The 23,453-nt window shown below is 30.3% G+C and overlaps 1 protein-coding gene across 1 annotated transcript; it reads right to left on the bottom strand.

Moving 5' to 3' along the window:
• Positions 1–3,569: 3,569 nt before the first annotated feature.
• Positions 3,570–9,418, bottom strand: LOC129287663 (LRR receptor-like serine/threonine-protein kinase GSO1). Its single transcript, XM_054923885.1, has 4 exons — positions 8,872–9,418; positions 6,854–7,114; positions 5,290–6,171; positions 3,570–4,276 (listed from the first exon to the last, which is right to left on the bottom strand). Exons 1-4 carry the CDS (start codon positions 9,284–9,286, stop codon positions 3,783–3,785), a joined length of 2,052 nt encoding a protein of 683 aa, XP_054779860.1. The 5' UTR covers positions 9,287–9,418; the 3' UTR covers positions 3,570–3,782.
• Positions 9,419–23,453: the final 14,035 nt, after the last annotated feature.

Raw genomic sequence — 23,453 nt, 5'->3', positions numbered from 1 at the left:
TACACTTTCGAAGCTGTACAAAAGCTGTGAAGGATCGATGTGCTAATTTGTAAATGTCAATCTGATGTGGTAAATATGTGGCTCTGTAAACAGATCAGCACTCGTAGCGTCTCCAATTAATTCACCAAAATGCAAAAGCATGAGCAATAAATTAAAGCACAAAGCTAAGGCAACGAACATTGCGAGAATTTGCAATTGTAAATTGTTCATATCAATGCTAATGTTGGCGTTGTTTTTGTAGCATGGTGCGTGACTTCTAAATTAAATAGTGAGTTTCCAGAGTTCTTTTCCACAATTTTTCTAAACGCAAGTGCTTAAAAATAAAATAAAAATGAAGAAATGGAGAGTGAGTAAAATACAAGAAATGCAGAATAGGAGCCGACATTGTCTTATTATTATTCTGAAATAAATTGCAGAAATTGTAATACAAAAAAAAAAAAACCGAAGAAAAACCGGAGCAGCAGTTCTGTTGTTCAACCAGGTAATGTTACTCTACTAGATGCAAGGCTAGCTATTGTTTAATGGAATGCGTGCTAATGTCAAGGAACATGACAAAATTTTTTAAAATTTTTTAGAAGTGTTTGTACCAATGTTTTGAAACCTGAACTAAATGTCAAACCGAAAAGAGTAACGAGTCACAGTTTTCTCAGTTCAACCGGTTAGATTAACAATCAAATCAATGACATAAAAATTAAATAAAAATAATATTTATATACACAAATATATAAATAAAAAATTAATTTAATTCTTTAATGGTGCTTGGGATCTCAACTTCAAAAGTTAGACGCTTGGACTGTTGGAATTAGAGGTAGAAATATGTCAGCACAAGCTTGTAATCTCGAAGCAAAATGATGGAGCTAGAGGCATGCCATCATCTCATGACTCATGAGTTTCAGATCTCAATGCCAAAGGCTGGATTATTAGAGCCAGAGATAGAAGCTAGAGGAGAGGTCAAAAATTGAGTCTAGGCCATGAAAGAAAGATTAAAGATGAGAAAAGATAAAAGAGAATTAGATATTAGAAAAGAGAAAACACAAATTTGAGTGACTTAGCCTAAATTTTTTTTTTATTTTTTCGGCTTTGAACTGGGTTGACCCACTCTAATTTTCGAGTCAAATCTGGTTCTCTAAAAATCAACCAGGTCTATCCGGTTCAACTGCTAGGTTAGTCCAACTAGTTGAAATAGGCCATTTTAATCAATAAGTGAGAGTCTAACCATCCAGTTCAATTCAATTTTTAAAACATTAGTTTGTGTATTTGCCTTTGCATTGATTTATCATGTGTTAAAAAAGAGGTTTGAATGGGGCAGGCATTCCTTTTCATAAGGGGAGCGATAGTTTTTCCTCCCTCTGACTCCATATTCCACTTTTTTTAGGAATCATTTCTTATAATTATCCTCAAAGTTTCCTCCACTTTTGTCAAGGTATATTGTTATTGGAGTCAATTATGTTCGTGACACTGCCGGACACTAAATATAGGCATATTTTCTAGCAAGAATCTGAATTTTTATTTATCATATTATGAGAGACTAACTCTTTTTACTGGATCAAATTTTATTGGTTTCTGTTATCATTTTTTATTGCAAGTAACCTCCTTCCTTTTAGAAATAGTGGGGGTTTGCCTTGGGCCAAAATGAATCAGAATTTAGCCCAAAGAGCAAATTTGAGGGCAATGAGAAAACCCAATATTTATGTGAGCTACGCATAGACCCATCATTCATGAAGAACCCTTTATAGGCAAAGACATTGATGTTTACAATATTTTGTGTCAGTTTTAGAAGACAGCTAGCCTTTGATAGCTTGCTTGGAGGCATTTAGGGGGGGGGGGGGGGGGGATCATTCTTTCGTTCCCATTCTTTGTTTGAAGTACAACTAGAACTGGGGGCCATAATTGATAAATGTTTAAACGAAGCTCCTTGTACTACTATAAATTCAATGTAAGGTGGAATAGAAGCTGATAATGTACTTTCAAATTTATTCAAGCCCATCCAAACGAAGACAGCTAGAAATTGGGCCAAAAAAATTAGGGAGCTAGTAAGACATACTGAATTTGGGTATGGAACGGATAACCCGATTACTTACAGAAAGGATAGATTACTACTAAATGCAACTTGAGAGAGAGAAAGAGGGGGGGGTAGTTGAATAGAGAAGAGGTATTTAATTCTGGGGTGGTTTTTTTTTTCCCCCCTCCAACCGGCTAGCTCTATTTACATATAATGTGGTTAGTTGATATCAATTAGGAAATTGTATATAGTGGCTGCCAAGTATGTATCTTTGGTCAAAGAAACAGAGTTAATGGTCAAAAATGGCAGGACACTGGGTTATTCAGTTTTGAAAGTTCAAGGGGCCGATTGGACTTAAGGAGAGTACAGGACATTGAATGGTTCCGAGGGTATAGTTTGGGAGTAAAAATAAACTTTTAATCCTTTATTATTTATTGAGTCTTCCGCCCTTTTACACTGTCTTTCTGTCATGTCTTGTGTCTGTGCAGGGCTGTGTGAAGATATTTTAAAGCTTAAGGTAAAATTATTAATAAAACTTAACATGTGTAATTGTCCCTCTAAAAAAATCAAAAGCTTCAGTTAAAAAAAATAATAAAAAAGCACTCATCATTTTTTACAAAATTATATATTAAAATTTTATAATATAGTGATTCTAATAAAATACTAAAGTAATTTAATAGTTAAACAAAATTAGTGTCGACAAAGTGCTTCTATCCCATCTTATATATTGGGATAGAATATTAATAATGATAGGGGATAGCAATACATTTAAATATATATATATATATATATAATTATGACTAATAATATTAATGATTAAAATGAAAAACTAATAATAATTATACAAATTATAAAAAATATTTTTAATAAGGCTTAAAGATATCAAGTTAATAATTTAAAACTATACAAGATCTTGATGCTAATATTTTTCAACATTTTAGGCTTTAAAATAAGAAAAAAAAATGAAAAGTGAGACTATGAGAGAAATTTAATGCAAGCTAGTGTAGTATAAATTAATATCTTATGAATCTCACTATTTTTTTTTTTTTGTAGATAATGAACTCAACTCAATAATTAATGTTGTATTTAGGCTTTAAAATAAAAAAAAAAATGAAAAGTGAGACTATGAGAGAAATTTAATGCAAGCTAGTGTAGTATAAATTAATATCTTATGAATCTCACTATTTTTTTTTTGTAAATAATGAACTCAACTCAATAATTAATGTTGTAATGAGAATAATTAAAACTTTTCAATAAGAAAAATAATCAATACTTTTTATTTTCTTTAATCTACAATTAAATATATGAGAATACAAATATCAATTACACAAACATATAACAGGGGTATTAATAATTTTTTTGTCTTACTTGCCTTATGGCTTCCGCGGCCCTGTCTTTGCGCTTGACCTGATCACAACATCCATTGAACATATGAGGTTCTACTTTCAAGTGCAAGATTTCCCATATCAAAATTAGTCGCTAATAATAAATCCCATATAATTCACATAAAAGTAAAGTGAACACATTTCAGGCCCAAAAAACAAGTTCTCGAATTACACAGAACAGCTCAGACATCCAATATATCACAATTTATATTAGTAACGCAAAAAGCAAGCATCCATTTTATAGGAAAAAGGTTTCCTTTGAACACTTAATTATATTCTACAGTTACACACGAAGCTATTTTAGCAAACTTTACATCACAAGATATGATATTACAGACAATATTTTACAGTCACACTTCAAACACGATGAGGCAAGACTTTCATTCTCAGTGTTTTCACTTCTCCGACAGTTCTTGCATTACATGTCCTATAGATGGCCTTTCATGGGGTGATTCATGAGTGCAAACTAGAGCAATCCTCCCCAGTTTAGCTGCTTCTGATTCTGAGAATCTCCCTTCCAGGTTGTCATCAACCATATCATTAAAACCACATGATGATGATGATGATGATGTTTCTGCCTGGTGATGATTATATAACTGAGTAATATCACTCTTTCCAGTAAGAAGCTGGAAAACTATCACTCCGAAAGCATAAATGTCGCTCTTTTCTGTTAAACAACCGGTGGTGGCGTATTCCGGAGCAAGGTAGCCCTTGGCAGCAGAAGCTTTCAGTGTGGAGAAGATAACATCATCTGCAAGAAGTTTGTGCAATCCTGAATCTGCAAGTAATGAATTATAATGTGCATCAAGCAGCACATTATCAGCTGATATGTTCTGGTGAACTAGGGGTTGTTTTCTTCCCTTATTCTTTCCATGAAGATAACCAATACCTGGCCAAAAATAAAAAAATACATGTCATATTCCAAAGGGGTTAAGATGTAAAAATACTCCAGAGCTTCTGTTATCTTTTAAGTCAATAATGATACACAAACACCTATTAACTTTATAAAAGAGACCAATGTTCCATAATTCGTTAAAATAACCTGACCTTAACTGTTAAGTTCCGAGGATAAAAAAACCTATGGCACATAGATGTAATGCCAGGATAGCTATCCGTGACCATGAGAGAACACTTGCTAAGCCTAAGTGGACTGAACCTGATGAAAGCTTCTTGAAGAACTAGGTATAAGGAAGCCATTAGATTAATTATGGTTTTAACTAAAGGTATTATTAATAATGAAATATCAATTCTTGTCAATTAAAAGATTTAATTTTCACCTTCTTCCCGGATATCAGACTGATCTTCCACATAGTACTACTAGTCTTCCATTAAAAAAAATCAGAGTACTGCCAATTATATAAAAAGACAACAATATGTTTCTTCTTGGCTGTAAAAAGGTCAAGAAAGCGGATCAATATTATTGACATGTGAGCATGAAAGACAACAGGTAAACTATTACAAGATTAGAAACTCACTCATACAAAGATCCAAGAACTATGAACTGATTGTAATTTAACTGTTATCTTCCTTCATAATAATCTGAAAATATATTTTTATTAAACTTAAGAATTTGTTCCATGAAAGAGAACCAAGCCAATTCAAATCAAGCTCTTACTAAAGCACTAATATTTTTCTCCTTCCTCGAAATTCAAGTGGAATAATAAGTAAACCCAATAGCACATAATAGCACATGCAATGGAGACTTAGTAATATGGGATACCAAGTCTGTAGTATAAGATGCTTAATTTGGTAATATGGGATACCAAATCTGTAATATAAAATGTTTAACAGGGTATTTAAGTAGGTTGGTTTTCTCACTTCAATAGCTAGCTTTTGGGTAAAATTTTCCATCCCACTTAGATACCCATAATTTAAGAAGCATGACAATAAAGATGAACTGACCTCTAGCAATACCGTGGATGATGGATGCTCTGGTAGACCATTCAAGAACCCTAGAATCCCCTTTCTTGAGATCCAAATACTGAGACAAATTCCCATTTGGGGCAAAATCATAAACAAGGAAGCACTCTCCTCTGCCTTTAGAACAGCAAAATCCTCTGAAACGGACAAGATTTTCATGTTTGATTGAGGTCATTATCTTCAACCCTTTCAAGAACTCAGTTTCATCAGACTTGCAGCTTGTCTTGTTGATACACTTCACAACCACATGTGATCTGTCTCTCAAAATCCCCTTGTAAATTCCACACAAATAATTATTATTACTACTCTTCCCCAACAAGTTCACCTCAGAGAAGCACTGAGTTGCACGTTCTACTTCCTCTAGATTAAACGTAAAGCTCTCTAGAATTTCCTGGGAATAAGTACTTTTTCCTTTGGCTAATGGATCCCATCCATTAGAATACTCTAAACTGATCAAAGAAGCTGCATTATTATTTTTCCTGCAAACTTGCAGGCTACTACTAGGAGAAGAAGCATCAATAATACTGCAGCCAATCTTTTGTTTTTGATGACGATGATACCACACGAACATGGAAAGTCCAGAAACTGTGGAAGCAACAATAATTCCAATCACACCAAAAACCAGAGCCATTTTTGAGTATTGCAGTGATTTTTGACAGTGGGTTTCATCATCACTGCACTTTCTTTCATCTTTTGGATCAACTGAAGCAGGAAGACCTTTCGGGGTGGAAAAGTTATCAGGTTCGAATGGTTCAGGCTTGCTTGGGTCAAACAAAGATTTACAAGCCAGCAAATTTGTAAACTCAGTCCCACATAAGCCAGGATTGTTGATGTACTGGAAACCGCCCTTCAGTCTTCCAAGAGCTGCATTGATACATAAAGTATGAAGTATTAAATTAAAATATCTAAAAAGAAGCATAAAAGCTAAGTTGAAAAGAATCGAAAGTTTAGTGCTCAAATTAAAAATAAGACCTGAAAAAAACAATTGAAGTAAACATCATATATATTCTATAATGTGTGACATAACCCATTCTTTAGCAAGCTCAACTTGAATTAGACTTTATGATCATAAAAAGCATCATTTCTTGTCAATCATATCATCAAAATGAGTACATATATATATCAGCAAATTCATTGAATTTTGGCGAGCAATTATCAGGTTAAAGAGACATGGAGAGTGGATGGATCATTCCTTGACATTTATTTGTTGAAATAAATATGACTTACTACAAAAACAGAGAATTCTATGTGAGTCTTGCGCAATCTAGTTACATTAAATAAATATGCCGAAGCATCCTGAGCTCCCCATGAGGCTATCATTGCTAATAATGGTCTCACACAACAAGGGTGCAGATTAGTTTGAGCAAGAGACAGTAATACCCCTATGTTTCCCAAAATACCTGGTGATAGAATTAAAAAAAAATATATAACTTACTACAAAAACAGAGAGTTCCACTTTTTTTGGAAGACCAAAGACTGAGTTATAACCATCAGTAAAATTGCCCCAATAAAAATGGAAAGCAAAACATTTTGGAGCTGTTATTACCTGGAGGGACATTGCCTGAGAGAGAATTGTTTTGAATATCAAGGCTTTCTAGTTTGGGGGCATCAGCTAATCTCACTGGAATAGGACCAAATAGATTATTAAAGCTCAGATCCAACCTTGTTAGCGACTGTAGCTGACCCAAACTTGCAGGAATTGCACCACTCAATTCATTATTTTGTAGAGCAACAACACTGAGTCTCTCCAAGTTTCCCAATTCTGTGGGAATACTCCCAGTAAACTTGTTACAACAAAGCTGCAAAACTGCCAAGAATCATAAAGTAAATTTAATGAAAATTAAAAATTAATTAAATTATTGAGATAAATTACAAGAAAACAGGGTGATAAAAATTATACTTTTCTATATTTGGACTGAAAGATGCAGAAATTTTAATTGAGATATTTTCTTCAATTGACAAAAATAATTATATGCATCAACATTCAGAATTAGAATAAAATAAGCGGAGATATGACTTTCTGAAATTAATTATGAACACTGAGCCAGAGATACAAAATGTTGTTCTTCTTGTTTTTTTCTTTTTCTTTTTTTTCCCGTGCATAAGCCTCTGGTGTACCCAAATGGAAAACAGCGGCGGAGTCAGCATCTAAGGGAAGGGGGCGCAATTTAATTTTAAAAAATAATTATTTCAAATATAATAATTAAATATTTTAAAAAAAATTAATTTCATGCATTATAATTTAGCTCTCCTTGATTTGATTTTTATAATGATTGCACAACAAACTTGTTCTTGATGTTTAGTAAAACATCTTCAACAGAGGAGCAAGGCATCAGCTGAAGGGCAACATATTTTTTGAAAAATACTAAATAACAATTTTAACATTTCAAAATTGTAATTTATTTTTATGTGTCCAAAAGCAGATTTTTAATTTATTTCAATTTATTGCTATCAGGTGTTTTATTTATAAGATTTAGCATAAAATTTATCCCCCTTTTTAAATCTACCTTCAATTTTTTTCATTTTTCTTAAAATTAACAAAACCTGCAATTCATCTGTATTAAATCTTGTTTTCACATAAAAATATTTAATTATTTCAAAAAGATAAAAATAAATAATAAAATTAAACAAATAATACAAGACGAAAATTAATACATAAAAATAAATGATTTCAAGCAAAAAAAAAATAATGGTTTCACCATTAAAAAATAACGAATATATATTATATTAAAACATAAAAATAAATTATTTCTTCCAACAAAAACATAAAAGTTAAATAAAAATAAATGACAAATAAATACAGAAAACGTTTTCCGAAATCTCAAATCTCTTAATTCTCAATTCGCCCTCTTTCCGCTCATCCATGCCAAATCCCAATCTCAATAATAACTCTGCCTCCCCTAACTATCTCAAACCAGGATCCCCTCCTCTCTCCTACTTCCATTTCTCAAATCTTTCTACTAACTCTCCCGTTCTCCGAAAACTTCGAACACTACAGACCTAGCAGAACTCAAAAGAAGCTTGCCTAGTTCTCGGTGTGGCCTATCCGTTGTGTTCTGGTTCTACATCACAGGCTGCAAAATGAAGCCATCACTTTGTTTAACGCAAGTTCAAAAAAAAAAAAAAAAAAGGCTTATCCCAAAGACTAGCTTATTTGACAGGAGAACCTTACATATTCATAAAATAAGAGAAAAGTTTATCTAAAAGAAATTAGCTAACGGGTGGAACAATTTTCTATGCTTATAAACTGCGCTCCAGTTATGAAGCTCTCTGCTGCGGGACTAATCACAGTTGCTTTGGCAGTAATATGGCAATCCAGCTCTACACTCCCCAGTGTTGAGTGACTCGCAATTTCCATTTCAAATATACAAAAAGGTACTAAATCTTTCTCCACTCAATCACTGACAATAAAATACCAATCTAACATCATGGAATCTAATGGTCATATAAACTGGGTAATTTATACTCAGACACACAAGAACAACGAGAATATATAGATGAAGATAGCGTGAAAGATAAAAATCTACAGAAGAAAACAAAAAAATAAATAAATTCCGAACCAACCTTGAAGATTAGACATGTGTCCAATTTCATGAGGGATATCACCATAGAGATTATTGACATTGAGATACAAATCGGTGAGGTCACTCAAATTTGCAATCTCTTTGGGTATCGTCCCACTCAGAGCATTAAAGTGAAGATAGAGACCTGTCAAACTCTTGAGGTCGCCGATGGCCGCCGGTAAGCTGCCGTAGAGACCTTTTCCTTGAAGCGAAATATTAGCGACGTGGCCTTGTTCGTTGCACGCCACGCCCTCGAAACCGCCGCTACATGGGTCGGAATTCGGAGTCCATGAGGTCAGAAATATGTTCTGCGGGTCGAGTGAGTGTTTGATGGTCATGAGAGTGTCAAGCTCTGAAGATGAAGAAGCAGGAACAATGGCGAAGAAGAAGAGTGAAAGTGGAACAAGCAGAGACATGTTTTCGTTCAGTGGAAGATTTTAAGAAGCGAGAATGTGAATGTCAAGTGATAAAATAAGAAAGTGTAAAGGAGTGGGCAGATTGCAGTAAATGTTTCCGGGCTCGAGCATATCGCAGTGGTATAGTACTTTGAGAAAAAAAGAATAGTCTAGTTCACTGTCGATGATTGATGGAGTTTTCCATGACACCATAATAGCATAATTTAATGAATCTACATATCATCTGTACGGTCTACATTAAAATTTTTTATTTCTATTTTTATTTTTTACTTATTAAAATGAAAATTTATTAAAAAGTCTATATTTTTTAATAAATCTTTTTATGATTATTTATTATTAATTTGAATAGTTCAAATTTGACATGAATAGTTTAAATTTAATAGTACTTTTTTTATTTTTTAATAAATTGATTATCCATATTTAATCTAAAAAATTTAAATTTAAAATTTAAAAAAAATTAATATTTTAATATTTTAACTTTTAACTTACTTGTAACTTAATCTTTTAACTATAATCCGTTGTAACTAAATCTCTCAATTTTTTATTCACTTATAACTCACTTCTTGTTTTTAAATTTTTTTAAAAACATTATCCTTATCAAATAAGAGGGATAAAAGAAATGCTCATATCTTATTCTAAAATGCCCTCCTATTGTTTTTTGATGTGAGATCTAAATTAACATGAAAAAAATAAACAATAAAAGTTGAAGGATTAAGTTATAAATGAGTTAAAAATTAAGAAATTTAGTCATAAGTCAATTAAAAATTGAGGAATTAAGTCATAGCAAGTAATAATTGAAGAACTGAGTTACAAATAAGTTAAAAGTTGAATGATTAAAAGATTAATTTTTTAATTTTTAACTTATATCTTTTGAAAAATATTTTTAAAAAGTGTTAATTATGATATTAGTTTTATTTTTATTATTGTATTTATCAAATTAAAACTTATAAAATATAGAAAACTAATATCAAAAATCAACTGTTCATAATATATATGGATAGTTAATGTATAAAAATTATAAAAATTAATATCAAATTAGACTATTCAAATTAAATGTATAATATTCAGATTATATAAATAAATTTATTAAAAAATTATATTTTTATAATTTTTTATTTTATAAAATATAAAATAAAAACTTTAAAATTACGAGCTGATGAGTACTATAATTGAATCATAATTTAATGTGAAGAGTGAGAAGAGAGGAATGGATGAAGAGACTTAAAGCAAGGGCTCTCGTCCATATAAAAGAATAATATGATTGGATTCAGTGGGGACTCTTTGATCCCAAAACACACTTTTGAAAGTAAATCTTACGGCTCAGAATAATTCACTAATTAATGCCTTCATGCTGTTTACACTTTCATGTGAAGCACCCGTGTCTCCATCTTTCGTTAATTATTGTGTCTGATCTAAACAAGTACTCGATTTTCCGACGTTGATCTTCCTATCTCTCTCCTTTTTTCCCCTCTCAGCCAAAGGGCTCTTTTGTCAAACTATAATAATAGTAATTTGATTGGAACAAATCAATATAATGTTTGATTATTGGAACTCAAGACCAATAATTCCAGGGGAAAAAAAAAACTCGACTTTTATAATTTTATTTGAGAGTACAAGAAACTATTCCACCTCATTTTTATAATCATTTACTTTGACATGTATAATAGATATATTGAAATATATTTTCATAAAATTATGATTTTAATTTTTAAAATTGATTATTGTTGAAATCTAAAATCCTCTAAAACATCACAATTCGTTCCGATTAAGACTTAAATAAACCTACATTAATTCTATCTAAATCATTTTAATTGCTAGAAACTAATTGGGATTCAGAATCATCCACAACCCAAGTAACCAACCATCTGATTGATTAAATCCAAGAAAAATGAGATAGAGGGGAGGAAGAACAAGCTAGAATCGCATGCCAATGAAATTGGGAGCTTCAAAGACAAAAAAACAAAAAGAGCCAAAACACTAAGACCTGGCAAAGTTCCCTCCATTCTCACACTCCATTCATTATAAGACATTTTTAATTGAATCTTACCCCAATAAAGTAATTATTTATTTTAAAACTAACCATATTTTTTTATATTTATTTCTATTAAACATCTTATAATAAATATAAAGTTACTATCAATAGGGATACTTAAAAAAAGCAATGATTATATTTAAAAAAAATTAAAAATGCCTTATATTTTTTAATAGAGGTAGTATATGTTATTTTTGTTAATATAAAACAATTTTTAACCATTATATAATTTGACACTATATATTTCTTAAGAAAATATATGGCAATTTTTAATCACTATATAGTTGAAATATATATAATAGTTTTTTTAAAAAATGATCATATAAATTGTTTCAGTTTTGAGTTATATTCCTAAAAATAATCATTATACAGTTTTTTAATATATATATATATATATATATCACCACTATTTTCCAAATATATAAGGCCTCTATGTACACAAGAAATGGTTAAGCAATAATAATACTTTCAAAAATAATTATTTTAATTTGTATGTCATTTTTATAAGAAAGAGAAAAGGTAGAAATAAATTTGGTTATTTTGTAAGAGTGAGAAATCGAAATTGCATCTCATTTGATATTCTTATATATCGGAATTACTAATCTGTTAATGATATATTGCTTGTATCTAATACTATATATCAGATATGATACATGTGCTGTACTTCATAATACATACATTTATCATATATTCTACCTTTGCATTACTCTATTTTTTGTCAAAACATTGTTAGATGACTTTAAAACTAAAAAATTAATATTTTGGTTTATTATTATAAATATTTTTATATTATTTCAGAAATTATTGTTTAAACCCAAGACCCACCCTCGTTCTCCAAAATATTGAAATATATAACATATATCTTCTTGTGCTCCTATAATAAAATTTAGACGTATCATAGTTGTATCAGATGCCTGATACATGTATTTGTATCGATGCTTCTTAAACAGCGAAGTAAGAATCAACATATAAGAGTGGCTCCATTAACATATGATTAGAGGTCATTAGTTGGACTTCATGATCAGCACTATTTTGGATTTCAGCATTGTCAAATTTCGACTAAGAGTAATTCTTTCAATATATAGGTTTTTCAAATTCACAATGCTATAAGATTTAGGAAAAATGATAATGAAATCCATTTGAATTATATAAATGATAAATTTTATCTTTTAAAATGTCATAATTTTATTAAAGTCCTTAAAAATTTTATGTCATTAATGAATTTGTATAAATGAACAAATTACCTTTATTAAAAATAAAATGATCACAAGTTCTATTTAAATAATTATAACTTTACTTTTTATATTCACAACAATATAATAAGAAATCACAAATTCACATATCAAATTTTTTATATTGTTACAAAGGCAACTTGATCATTTATATAAATTTATTAATGACTAAAATTTTTAAGAACTTCAATAAAATTATGATATTTTAAAAGATGAGATTGTTATTTATATAATTTAGATGGATTTTATTGTCATTATCACTAAAATTTAAAACATTTTTTCTTTTTATTCTAAAAAAAAAAAGATGAGTTCATTTCATTCAACCCAATTACTCTTGATGAACAAGGGCTTGTATGTCAAAGAGAATCAAACATCAGTAGCATATATGATTAATTGTAAAGGTGTTATATTTTTTCTCAGTCAGAATGACAATGTATAATTAAGTCTCATTCAAAAAATTAGGATTAAAAAAACTGCTCCAATAACTCCAAATTAGATTATTACTATTTTATAGACGACAAGGATATTATTGGATAATTTTTTATTATATATCAGCCAACTTTACTATGTAAATAGGTTGATCGTTGTCGATGACCCTCTAAGCTTATTAATTTATATTTATTTTGTCTGGTTGGTGAAGCTCTGTGTTTAGATCCATAATTACAAATATAAGTCATCTTTTGTCTCTTTCTTCTTCGTCAATCAATGTGTTAAATCAGTAATTTAAAAATTAAATTGAACCAAACAGTCACACTGTCAACTGAAGTTATTAATAGTTTGATTTAGATTAAAAAACTGTTTTTATAATTGATCTAAATTAGATTAAAGTTGAGCTACTATTAAGTTAAAAATTAAAATTGAATCGAGAACCAAAATAATTTTTAGAAAACCAGACAGCTTTAAGCATAATTTTAAAAAAGCTTAAAAAATTAAAAAATAGAAAATAAAAAAATTAGATCCTCTTAAAAAAATTTTATTTTTGAACAATTCACATGTATAAAATATAATTTAAAATCATTTTTTATAAAAATTTTGATAGTTGCAGGAGCAAATACAAATACTTTTAAGTTTACTCATATCTAATTTAATTAAGATCTATCTATATTTGATAAGTTATAAAATTATAATTTATAATATTATTAATTTTACAATCATATTATGTCATTTTATTAACATAGTATATATTTTTTCTTATATTTTAATATTATTTTTATTTAATTATTATACAACCGGTTCAATTGTTGGTCTAACTAATTAGTTAGATCATAAAAACCAAGAGCCACTACTTTTGCAATTAGTTTAATGTTTAATCCAGCTTTTAAAACATTGTGTTAAATAGAAGAATGTAAAACTAGCTTTAATCTCATAATTTTTCTCATAAATTCCATTATTTAAATTACACATATTTAAAAAAATAAATTAGTCACTAGTAAATATAAAAAGTTAGCTACCAGTTAAACAGACATCAGCATACAAAAAATACTTTTTATACCAGAATTTTACATTAGTTAAAAACAAACCGATGTTGTTAATTAGCTGAACTTTTAGTAGTAGACATTTTCCAACGTTTGTAATTTTAACCAGTACAAAAAGGTATCATTAAATTCTAACTCTACACCAGTTGAAGTCATAATCGATGCCAAAAAAAAAAAATCATGTTCTATACCAGTTGATGAATAATTGGTGTATACAATCTGGAATTTTTACACCAATCGTTCCTGCACGTACGATTCCATAAACAGTTAAAAATCATTGTTAAGGGGTATAAAAAGTCTATTGGTGAGAAGTTTTCACAAATTCACCATTTATATTGACTTATTACTTGATTTTTGTAAGCATCTTGCACAGCAAAATTATTGTGCATTTACTGTTTATTTCTTGCTTTGCAAATGTCTAGCTGTATGTCTTTTAATTTTGTCTTTTCAGCTACGTAAAAATATTAAAAAGAATGGAATTGTTTACATCACTATTACACATGAGCAGCGCACGGATCTTCTATGTCTTAACAGCTAGTTTATTCCCCTTCTTCAATCCCCCTACTTCCATATGTCTTTATTTTTAATTTTAATGTTTTTAATTATCCATAGGTATCCTTCTATTATAATCAATTATGTTTAAGATACTATTATATACTAAATGTATGCACTTATGAGAATTTGAATATTAATTTATTATATTTTTAAAGGATTAATAATTTTCATTAGATGCAATCCCATTTGTAACTTCAATTAATTTATGCTTGTCATGTACTTCTTTTTACCTTTCCAATATAATTTTTTTGTGAATTAAAAAAATGTGGGTGTGCGTTGGGACGGAAGCTGCCGTGACACAATTGCATGTCACGAAGAACAAGACAAAAGCGATGTTGGGGCTGAGGCTGACACCCACTCACTCATCTTCACGGACTCTCCTAACACTCTCACTCACGTATGCATTTCCCTGTCACTGATACTGTGTCTATCTTCTTTTCTCTAGAAATCTGTCACCCACAATCACTTTACTTGCACGAAATTCACATTTAATATGAGTACATAAAATTTCCCTATCACATATTAGTGATTTCATAATCACCCGGTGCTAGTCAGGTTAAAATGATATTTTTATATTTTATATGGGTGAAAAATAATACTAATCTATTAAAATTTTCTATAATGTCCTTTTATATAATTTTTGGATCATTTTTTATAATTTTTTAAATCATTTTCTATAATCTTTTGAGATAACTAATGATCAAATCAATGGATGTTTAAGATAGGGATAATGTTGCTCCTTCAAAAAAATATTTAAGGGGATATTGCTCACACTTCATTATAGGGTGCTTAACATATCTAAAAAAAATTTATGGATAAATTAAATCTTTAACCTATTAAATAAACCATGTATCCATTTGGATTCTAGTTTATATCTAGTAAAAAATACATTTAAAGGATCCAATTATCTATTAGATTTGGCAAAAGCACATCTCAAATGTAATTTGAATGTACTTTTGAGAATTGTCCAAACAAGCTTCAAATCATTATGCAAGGTTCAATTCTGATAAAAAAAAACAATAACAACTAAATATTTGAAGCATTATCAATAAAGTCAAAATATCAATAATATTAGCATAATCAATAATTTTTTTAAATTAAATAAATAAAAGAACTAAATGTGGTGGCCCTCAATCCGTTTAGGCCCTCAAACTATTAGAACTATGCCTCATAAGGCCTGTTTAAGCCCTCAAACAATTAGGATCAAGCCTCATTTTCTAACTATTTTAGAACTTAAATCTTAAGCTCAGCCATAGCAATTATCAAATTTTAATAGACTAACCCTAATACCAATATATCATGTTCTGTAGTATAATGTCATCCCTGACTTTGGCATATGAGAAGCAATCAGTATAAGTTAAAATTTTTATTAGTAAAAGTTGTTGATAATTATGGTGAGATTTATTTACGAATATTCACAGCATATTTTACAAGTTTAAATTTTGATAATTACAAATTTTTCATAAATTTATCACTTAACTAGTGTATATGTGATTAATACACGAAAGCATTTTTTACACTAGTTATTTTACAAGACTTCTATCGGTGTTTATTTGTAAATTTAGGAGAGACTTAATTGGTATTACTTTTCTTTTATGACATATATTGTACTCTTCTAGATCATTTTCCATAATTTTTAAGATCATTGTTTTTTTGAAATTTTTAGGTCAAGTAATGGTCAAAATTAACATTTTTAATAGCAAAGTAATTAATGCACAATTTTTAAGTGTTTAATGGGGAAGTTACACCATAAATAAGTATAGAAAACTAGACATTCTTGAATGAATAGTTGGTGTAACATCTTTCAAATTCTTAATTCTAGATTGCTTAGGATAAATTGTAATTTGAGGTTAATTCAGAGTGAAAAATAATTTAAAGATGACCTTTAGGTTTATTGGACTTGTTTGTAGAATTGGATTTGGACTAAAGAGTGAATTGGGTACTTAGGTTCCTTTGTATCATCTACCATGGCGAATACTTGAAAATCATATTATTTAGATTACAAAAGACAAATAGAAATTAAAAAGAAAAGAAAAGAAAAGAGAGAACAAGAGAGCTGTAGTGTGGGTTTGATAGGGCATGCACAAACCCAACTTGGAGGTGATTTGGGTATTTAAATCACCAAGGTAACTCCCCTATAAGGATTCTATATACCTTCTCAGTTAGGTTTTTCACGGTGGCTAATACTATATTGGATCCAGTATTTTTGAATAATCCCTTATTGATCAATTGTAAAATGTGTACATTACGCACACTGGGTACTCAATACAGACTCATAGACTCAATATATATAAACACTGATTACACATTGGGCCTATGCTGATAGCCCAACTACATTTATCAACCCAAACTAATACAACTCTAATACTCCTCCTTTAAGTTAGGGTCATACAAATTAAAACACCTAACTTGAGTAATAACCTTACAAAATCATCACTTACAAGTGCCTTAATCAGTATATCAGCTTGCTGATCTTGCGATCTTATATGTTAAAGATTGATTAACCTCCCATACAACTTTTTGTGTACAAAATGATAATCGATTTCTATGTGCTTTGTACGCTCATGAAAAACAGGGTTATTTGATATATAAAGCAGCCTTGCTGTCACTAAAAATATTAGCAGGAGCTAATTTTATAACATTTGTGACATTTAAGTCAAACAATAACTTTGAAATCCAAATTACCTCTACTGTCATAGTTGCTAGAGCACGATATTTTGCTTCTGTTGAGGACCAAGAAATCGTGTTCTACTTCTTGGATTTCCACAAGATAAGTGAATCTCCAAGTTTCACAATATATCCAATGACTAAACTCCTTAAATCTAAATAGGTCCCCCAATCTAAATCACAGTAGCATGTTAAATTCAAATCTTTATGTGAAGACAACAAGATTCTCAATCTTGGATTTCCCTTGAGATATCACACTATCCTCATTGTAGCATCCATGTGGGATCTCTTTGGTTTCTGCATATACTAGCTAAGAACCTGCACAAGAAAAGCAATATCAATTCTTGTCATAGTCAAATATAACAACCTTCCTATTAATCTTCTGTAAGGCTCTGGATCATTAAGAAAATAATCAGGTTTATCTTTCTTTATTTTCCTTTTTTGTTTTTGGGTTTTCTTCTGAATATCACAATAAAGATGTACATTCTGCTCCATAGGAGTAGATATAGGCTTTGCCCCACTCATACCTATATCTGCCAGTAAATCCAGCACATCCTTCTGTTGATTTAGAACAATACCTCTATCAAATTTAGCTACTTCTAATATAAAAAATATCTTAAAACTCCCAAATATTTGATTTTAAAATTATTATGCAAATGCCTCTTTATTTCATTTATACCAAGCTATTTCCTGTTATGATTAAGTCATCAACATAAACAAATACAACAATAAGTTGATCTCCCTTATGTCTAATAAACAATGAGTAATCATACTTGCTTTGCCTAAAACCTCCATTTATTAAAGCTTTAGTTAGCTTGACATTCCACTGCTTAGATGCTTGTTTAAGTCCATATAAGGACTTAACAAGTTTGCACACCTTATTAGATTTACCATATTCAAGACCTTGAGGTACACTCATGTAAACTTCCTTCTTAAGATCTCCTTGTAGAAATGCATTGTGGACATCCATTTGAAAAATGGGCCATTTATGCATTGCTGTGAATTTTAAAATAGTTTTGAGTGTTACCATTTTCACAACAGGGGAGAAGGTTTCTAAATAATCTACTCCTGATTTTTGACTGTAGCCTTTAAACACAAGACATGCCTTGAGTTTGTCCAAGCTTCTGTCAACTTTGTATTTAGCTTTGTAGACCTATTTGCAGCCTATAGATTTCTTTCCTGGGGGCAAATCCACAATTCTCCAAGCCTGATTACTCTGTAATACTTCTAATTCTTCTTTCATGACTTGTACCCATCAAGTATCCTTTATGGCATCATCATAAGTTCCTGGTTCATTAATAGAATTAGCACAAACCAAATAATGCTCATATGATGGAGAGATATGGGAATATGACAAGAAACTTTGAATAAGATAAAGAATAGAGACTCCTTTTCTTTTATCTTCAAACTGAGCATATTGTATTTGCTCATTTGAGGTGTAAGGAGGTTTGAGAGAAGAGCACTCATACTCCCCCATCCATGCTGGAGGCTTAATATGCCTCACAAGTCTATTTGAACACTGGTTTTGAGATTCTAATGGCTATTGCTGTTCTTGAGATTGGCACGATTGTGGTTGATCATCTATAGGTGGGGTTAACTATGTGTCATTGTTATACTGTGGTTGTTCATCATTCTAAATATCTTGAGAAAAATCTAGTTCATAAATAAAGGGATCTCCAACTTGTAATTTTGCTCCCTCTTGATCTGTACTGGGATGATCCTTGAAAGGAAATCTATTTTCTAAGAAAACAATATGCCTACTAATAAAGATAGATTTATTTGCTAAATTGTATAACAGATAGGCCTTACTAGTCTTTGGGTAACAAGGAAGACACAAGCTTTAGCCCTAGATTTAGATTTATCAACATCATGCAATTTAGATGCAAAAGCCAGACAACCAAATATCCAGAGATAATATATCTGGACATCTATTATAAATCAATTCATATGGAGTTTTAAATTTCAAAACCTTATTAGGTGTTCTATTAATCAAATAAGATGCACATTTAATAGCTTCACCCTAGAATTTTAGAGGAAGACTAGAATGAAAAATTAGACTTTGAGCCATCTCTAAAAGGTGTTGATGTTTACACTCAACTATACTATTTTGTTTAGAGTATAAGGACAAGAAGTCTGATGGATAATTCCCTTTTCTTCAAAATATCTTTTACTTTTATTATTCACAAATTCAATTCCATTATTACTTCTTATCATTTTAACAATAGCATTAAATTGATTGTAAACATAGGCAAGGAAAGTTTTTAAGTAACCCAAAACTTCAGATTTGGAATGAAGCAAAATCATTCAAGTAGCACAAGAAAAATCATCTACTATGGTCAAAAAATACCTAAAATCTTGATGAGTAGCTTGCTTATAAGGACCCCAAACATTGGCTTGTAATAATTGAAAATAAACATCAGATTTTATATGACTAGAAGCAAAAGAGAAACGAGGCTGTTTAGCCTACATGCAAATTTTACAATTACGAGTTTTCATTCTAGAAAATTTAGAGACAATCAATTCAATGCCATGCAAATATTGCAATATACAAAAAGAAGCGTGGCCAAGTCTATAATGCCATAGTTTGGTATTAGCATTTTCATCTATATTTCTTTAGGTAACAAAGGAAGATTCAAAATCTATAGTTTCACCAATCTGCAGCAGATATAACCCATTATGGAGCTTACCAATCTCTATAATCCTCCCAGTCTTCCATTCTTGCACAATGCAAAATTTTGAATAGAAAGAAACCATATAATATGTATCTACAGTAAGTTGAGAAATGAATATTGAGTTGAAACATAACCCAGGGCACACAAAGCTCTTTTTAATTCTATTAGGTAGTTTAATAGCACCTATGTGAGTGACAGTAAGCAATTGACCATTAGGAACTCTAATTTTCTTAATAGGTCTAACATAAGGATATGCCTTGTCTAAGTATGTTAAATTACTAAGAACATGTCATGATGCTCCTGAATCAAATAACCATTCATTTTTTAGGAATTTAGAGTTATGCAAACCTGTGGTGTTTCCTGCCATTCCTACAGCCCCTTCATTTGGCTTCTTTTTTAGAAGATGAAGCATCTGGTCATATTGTTCCTGAGTAAGGGTTAGAATAACAATGTTACCCTCATTAGCTCCAACTCCCTGGGATGAACCAGTAGAGGTAACAACATCAATGGTAACTCAATTTACTTGTCCCTTAATCAATTTGTCACGATTGCTTCTGTAATTAGGGAAAACTAATGATATGATAACAATTATCACGAGAATACCCCTTTCGATGACAGTTTGTGCACTCTTCACCAGTCATATTCCTTCCTCTTCCTTTATTAGAATGTCCACCTCTACCACTTCTTCCTCCTCTGGCAGCCATCACAATGGTGTCCCCAGATGTGTTTGAGGGGCTAGTGGCAAGTGTTCATTGCTCCTCATCTTAGGACATCATGGAATAAGCCTGGTTAACTGTGGGTAAAGGAAGTATCAATAGAATTTGACTCCTAACTTAATTATAGCAGTCATTTAAACCTATTAAAAATTGGAAAAGACATTGTTCTTGGAATATTTGAATATATTCAAGCGAAGTTGAGCATTGGCAAGTTGGAATGACTACTATAGTTGCATGTTCATCCCATAGATCTTTAAGCTTGCTATAACATTAAGACACAAACATTGATCCTTAAGTCAAGTACTAATATCTCTCTGAAGACTGAAAATCTTTGTTGCATCCCTCTTGTCAAATCTTTCCTTGAGATCATCCTAAACCTTTTCAGAGGATTTAGAAAATGTGAGCCTATTCAATATATCCTTATTAGTAAAGTTTATGACCCATAAAAGGAAAACAATGTTGCATCGGTCCCATTGTGGCCAAAAGTGGTCTGGTTAAGTTGCACGCCTAAAAGTGCCATCAACAAACCCTAGTTTGTTCTTCCCTAAGAGCACAATTTTCATGGCTCGACTCTAAGCAGAATAGTTTATCGAACCAATCAAGGAATTTAGTACAAGGGTAGTCACAAGCGTGTCAAATGGATGGATATATAATGGATGATGAAAATTAATAGATTGTTTGGTAGATGAATTTACTTCGTCAGCTATGGAAGAAACCTTTTAATATGATGAAGATTCTTGGAGCTTCAGGTGAATGAACGATATATAATGAAGATTCTTGGAGCTATGAGCGAATGAGTCTGTGATATACTAACAGCGTCACTTCTTGGATCATCTGATGACTGAAACTCAGATATGCATGTAATAGTGGTGACTTTGATTTAGTTAATTGTTCTGTGGTAGAGAAATAGTGACAATGAAGAGTTCTAGGGTTAGGAAATCGATCTGAGAAGGAAGATCCAAAATTTTGTTAAAATTAGAACTTCACCGATTTTGGGTCAAAGATTTTGGATCTTGATTGTAGATTTGGACTAGGGTTTCTTGATTATACGGCCCAATTGTTCTTGGGCCACAAAACTTATTTTGGGAGGAAGATAACAAAAGAAAAATTTTAGTTCTCAGATGATAATCAACACACGTGCAGCTTTGTTAGAGGTTCTTGAATTTTAGATTCCTTCTATCAAACGGCACAAACATATGGATAACTTTCAAGACTACAAGTCTTGATTTTTAAGCGCGTTGACCTAGTAACATGTGCTCTAATACCATATTGGATAATATTTTTGAATAATACTTTATTGATCAATTGTAAAATATGTACATTACACACATTGGGTACTCAATACAGACTCACAAACTCGTTATATATATAAACACTGATTGCACACTGGGCCTATGTTGACAACCTAACTGCATTTATCAACCCAAACTAATACAACTCTAATAAAGGGAATTTGAAATGTAAAATATTTTGACAGATCAATCAAACTTAAAATGGGTTGCTTAATGTTTATAAGAGTTTCTAATAGATTGGTTAGGGTTTATATGAATTTTTAGAGTTGGGTAATGATTATTACACAAACCCTAAGAAGAAATTCATGATAAATGACAATGTAGCTATATTGCTTAGGGAGGTTTAGTTAAGCTTAATGAGAATGGAAATGTGTCTCGCTCATGAAAGGATTGGAGAGGATGATGAGTTAGTAAACTTAGGTTGTTAAATGAGTATGAATTTATGTTATTGGATAGATATCGATGAAAGAAATCATGTTTGGATTGTGGATTAAGATTTGTGTTGGAGTGCTTGAGCAAGAAGAGGATCATGTATTGGAAATTGTAGTCAAAACAAAAGGTTGGGATAATCGAAACTTATAATTCCTTTGCTTTCTTGTTCATTTGGTGTTATGAGTTTTTTGTAAAATAAATATGTTGAATTTATGACGAAGGAAAATATGTTTGATTTATAAATATTTATGTTTCTATACAAATATATGTAGATGGTTATTTGAGAAAAGAATAAAAAGTATTCCCTCTATTTTTATTTATAAGAGAAATTATTACTTTTAGTTTTTTTTATATATAAATAAAATCACATTTTTAATAGACATTTATTATAAATTTATTAAATTATTCTTCATAATTTTTTTCATTTAAAATTATAAAAAATAATTAATGAAAAGTATATTAATTTAATTTTTATTTTTAAATACAATTAATATAATTTATTAATTTTTAAAATTTTGTGATATAATTTTTTTATAAAATAAAAAAAACAGACGAAGCAAGTATGATTATGACTGCATTATGATTTATGTGAATAGAAGTTTGTTGATTACTTGTTGTCATGATCACGTGCGGTTGGGTGGGGTCCACTCAAAATCTGTTGCAATAAGGTGTAAAACCATTGCTTGACATTGAACTTGCTACCATTATTTATAGTCTAAGCCCGAGGCAATGATTTTCTTATATTTTAGGTCAAGGATCATAGTATTGTTAGTTATAGTAAGACAATATGCAACATTTTTAGGATGCTGAAATAGACCATAAGTTTAGCTTGTTGGAAAGAATGAGCAACAGTTTTTGCTTTTTGCTGTCAACATTTAAGAATTGTTATAAAAATATTAAATAGCTAAAATTTAACATTAATTTGTTCCTCATTTAGGATTTAAACTTGATTTTCTTGAGAAGAAGCGATGATTTTAATCATACTTTCAATGTAACTTTTAGTTATTATAATATAAAATATTATATATATAATTATTAAATTAATTTGTAAATTTATCTAATTTTTTTAAAAAATAAAAGTATGTAGAAAAATT

Source organism: Prosopis cineraria, unplaced genomic scaffold (genome assembly GCF_029017545.1).
Source record: "Prosopis cineraria cultivar Desert tree isolate PC_DT_omini unplaced genomic scaffold, ASM2901754v1 PC12, whole genome shotgun sequence".
NCBI classification, from domain to species: domain Eukaryota; kingdom Viridiplantae; phylum Streptophyta; class Magnoliopsida; order Fabales; family Fabaceae; genus Prosopis; species Prosopis cineraria.
This window is presented reverse-complemented; position numbering and strand designations above follow the sequence as displayed.

What these genes read in the sequence shown, in the direction of transcription:
- LOC129287663 (XM_054923885.1), bottom strand. Translation starts at nt 9,286, where the DNA reads ATGTCTCTGCTTGTTCCACTTTCACTCTTCTTCTTCGCCATTGTTCCT. An exon ending in ACACATGTCTAATCTTCAAG is followed by an intron (nt 7,115 to 8,871) that starts GTTGGTTCGGAA and finishes GATTCTTGGCAG; the next exon opens with TTTTGCAGCTTTGTTGTAAC. An exon ending in CTCAGGCAATGTCCCTCCAG is followed by an intron (nt 6,172 to 6,853) that starts GTAATAACAGCT and finishes GTATCAATGCAG; the next exon opens with CTCTTGGAAGACTGAAGGGC.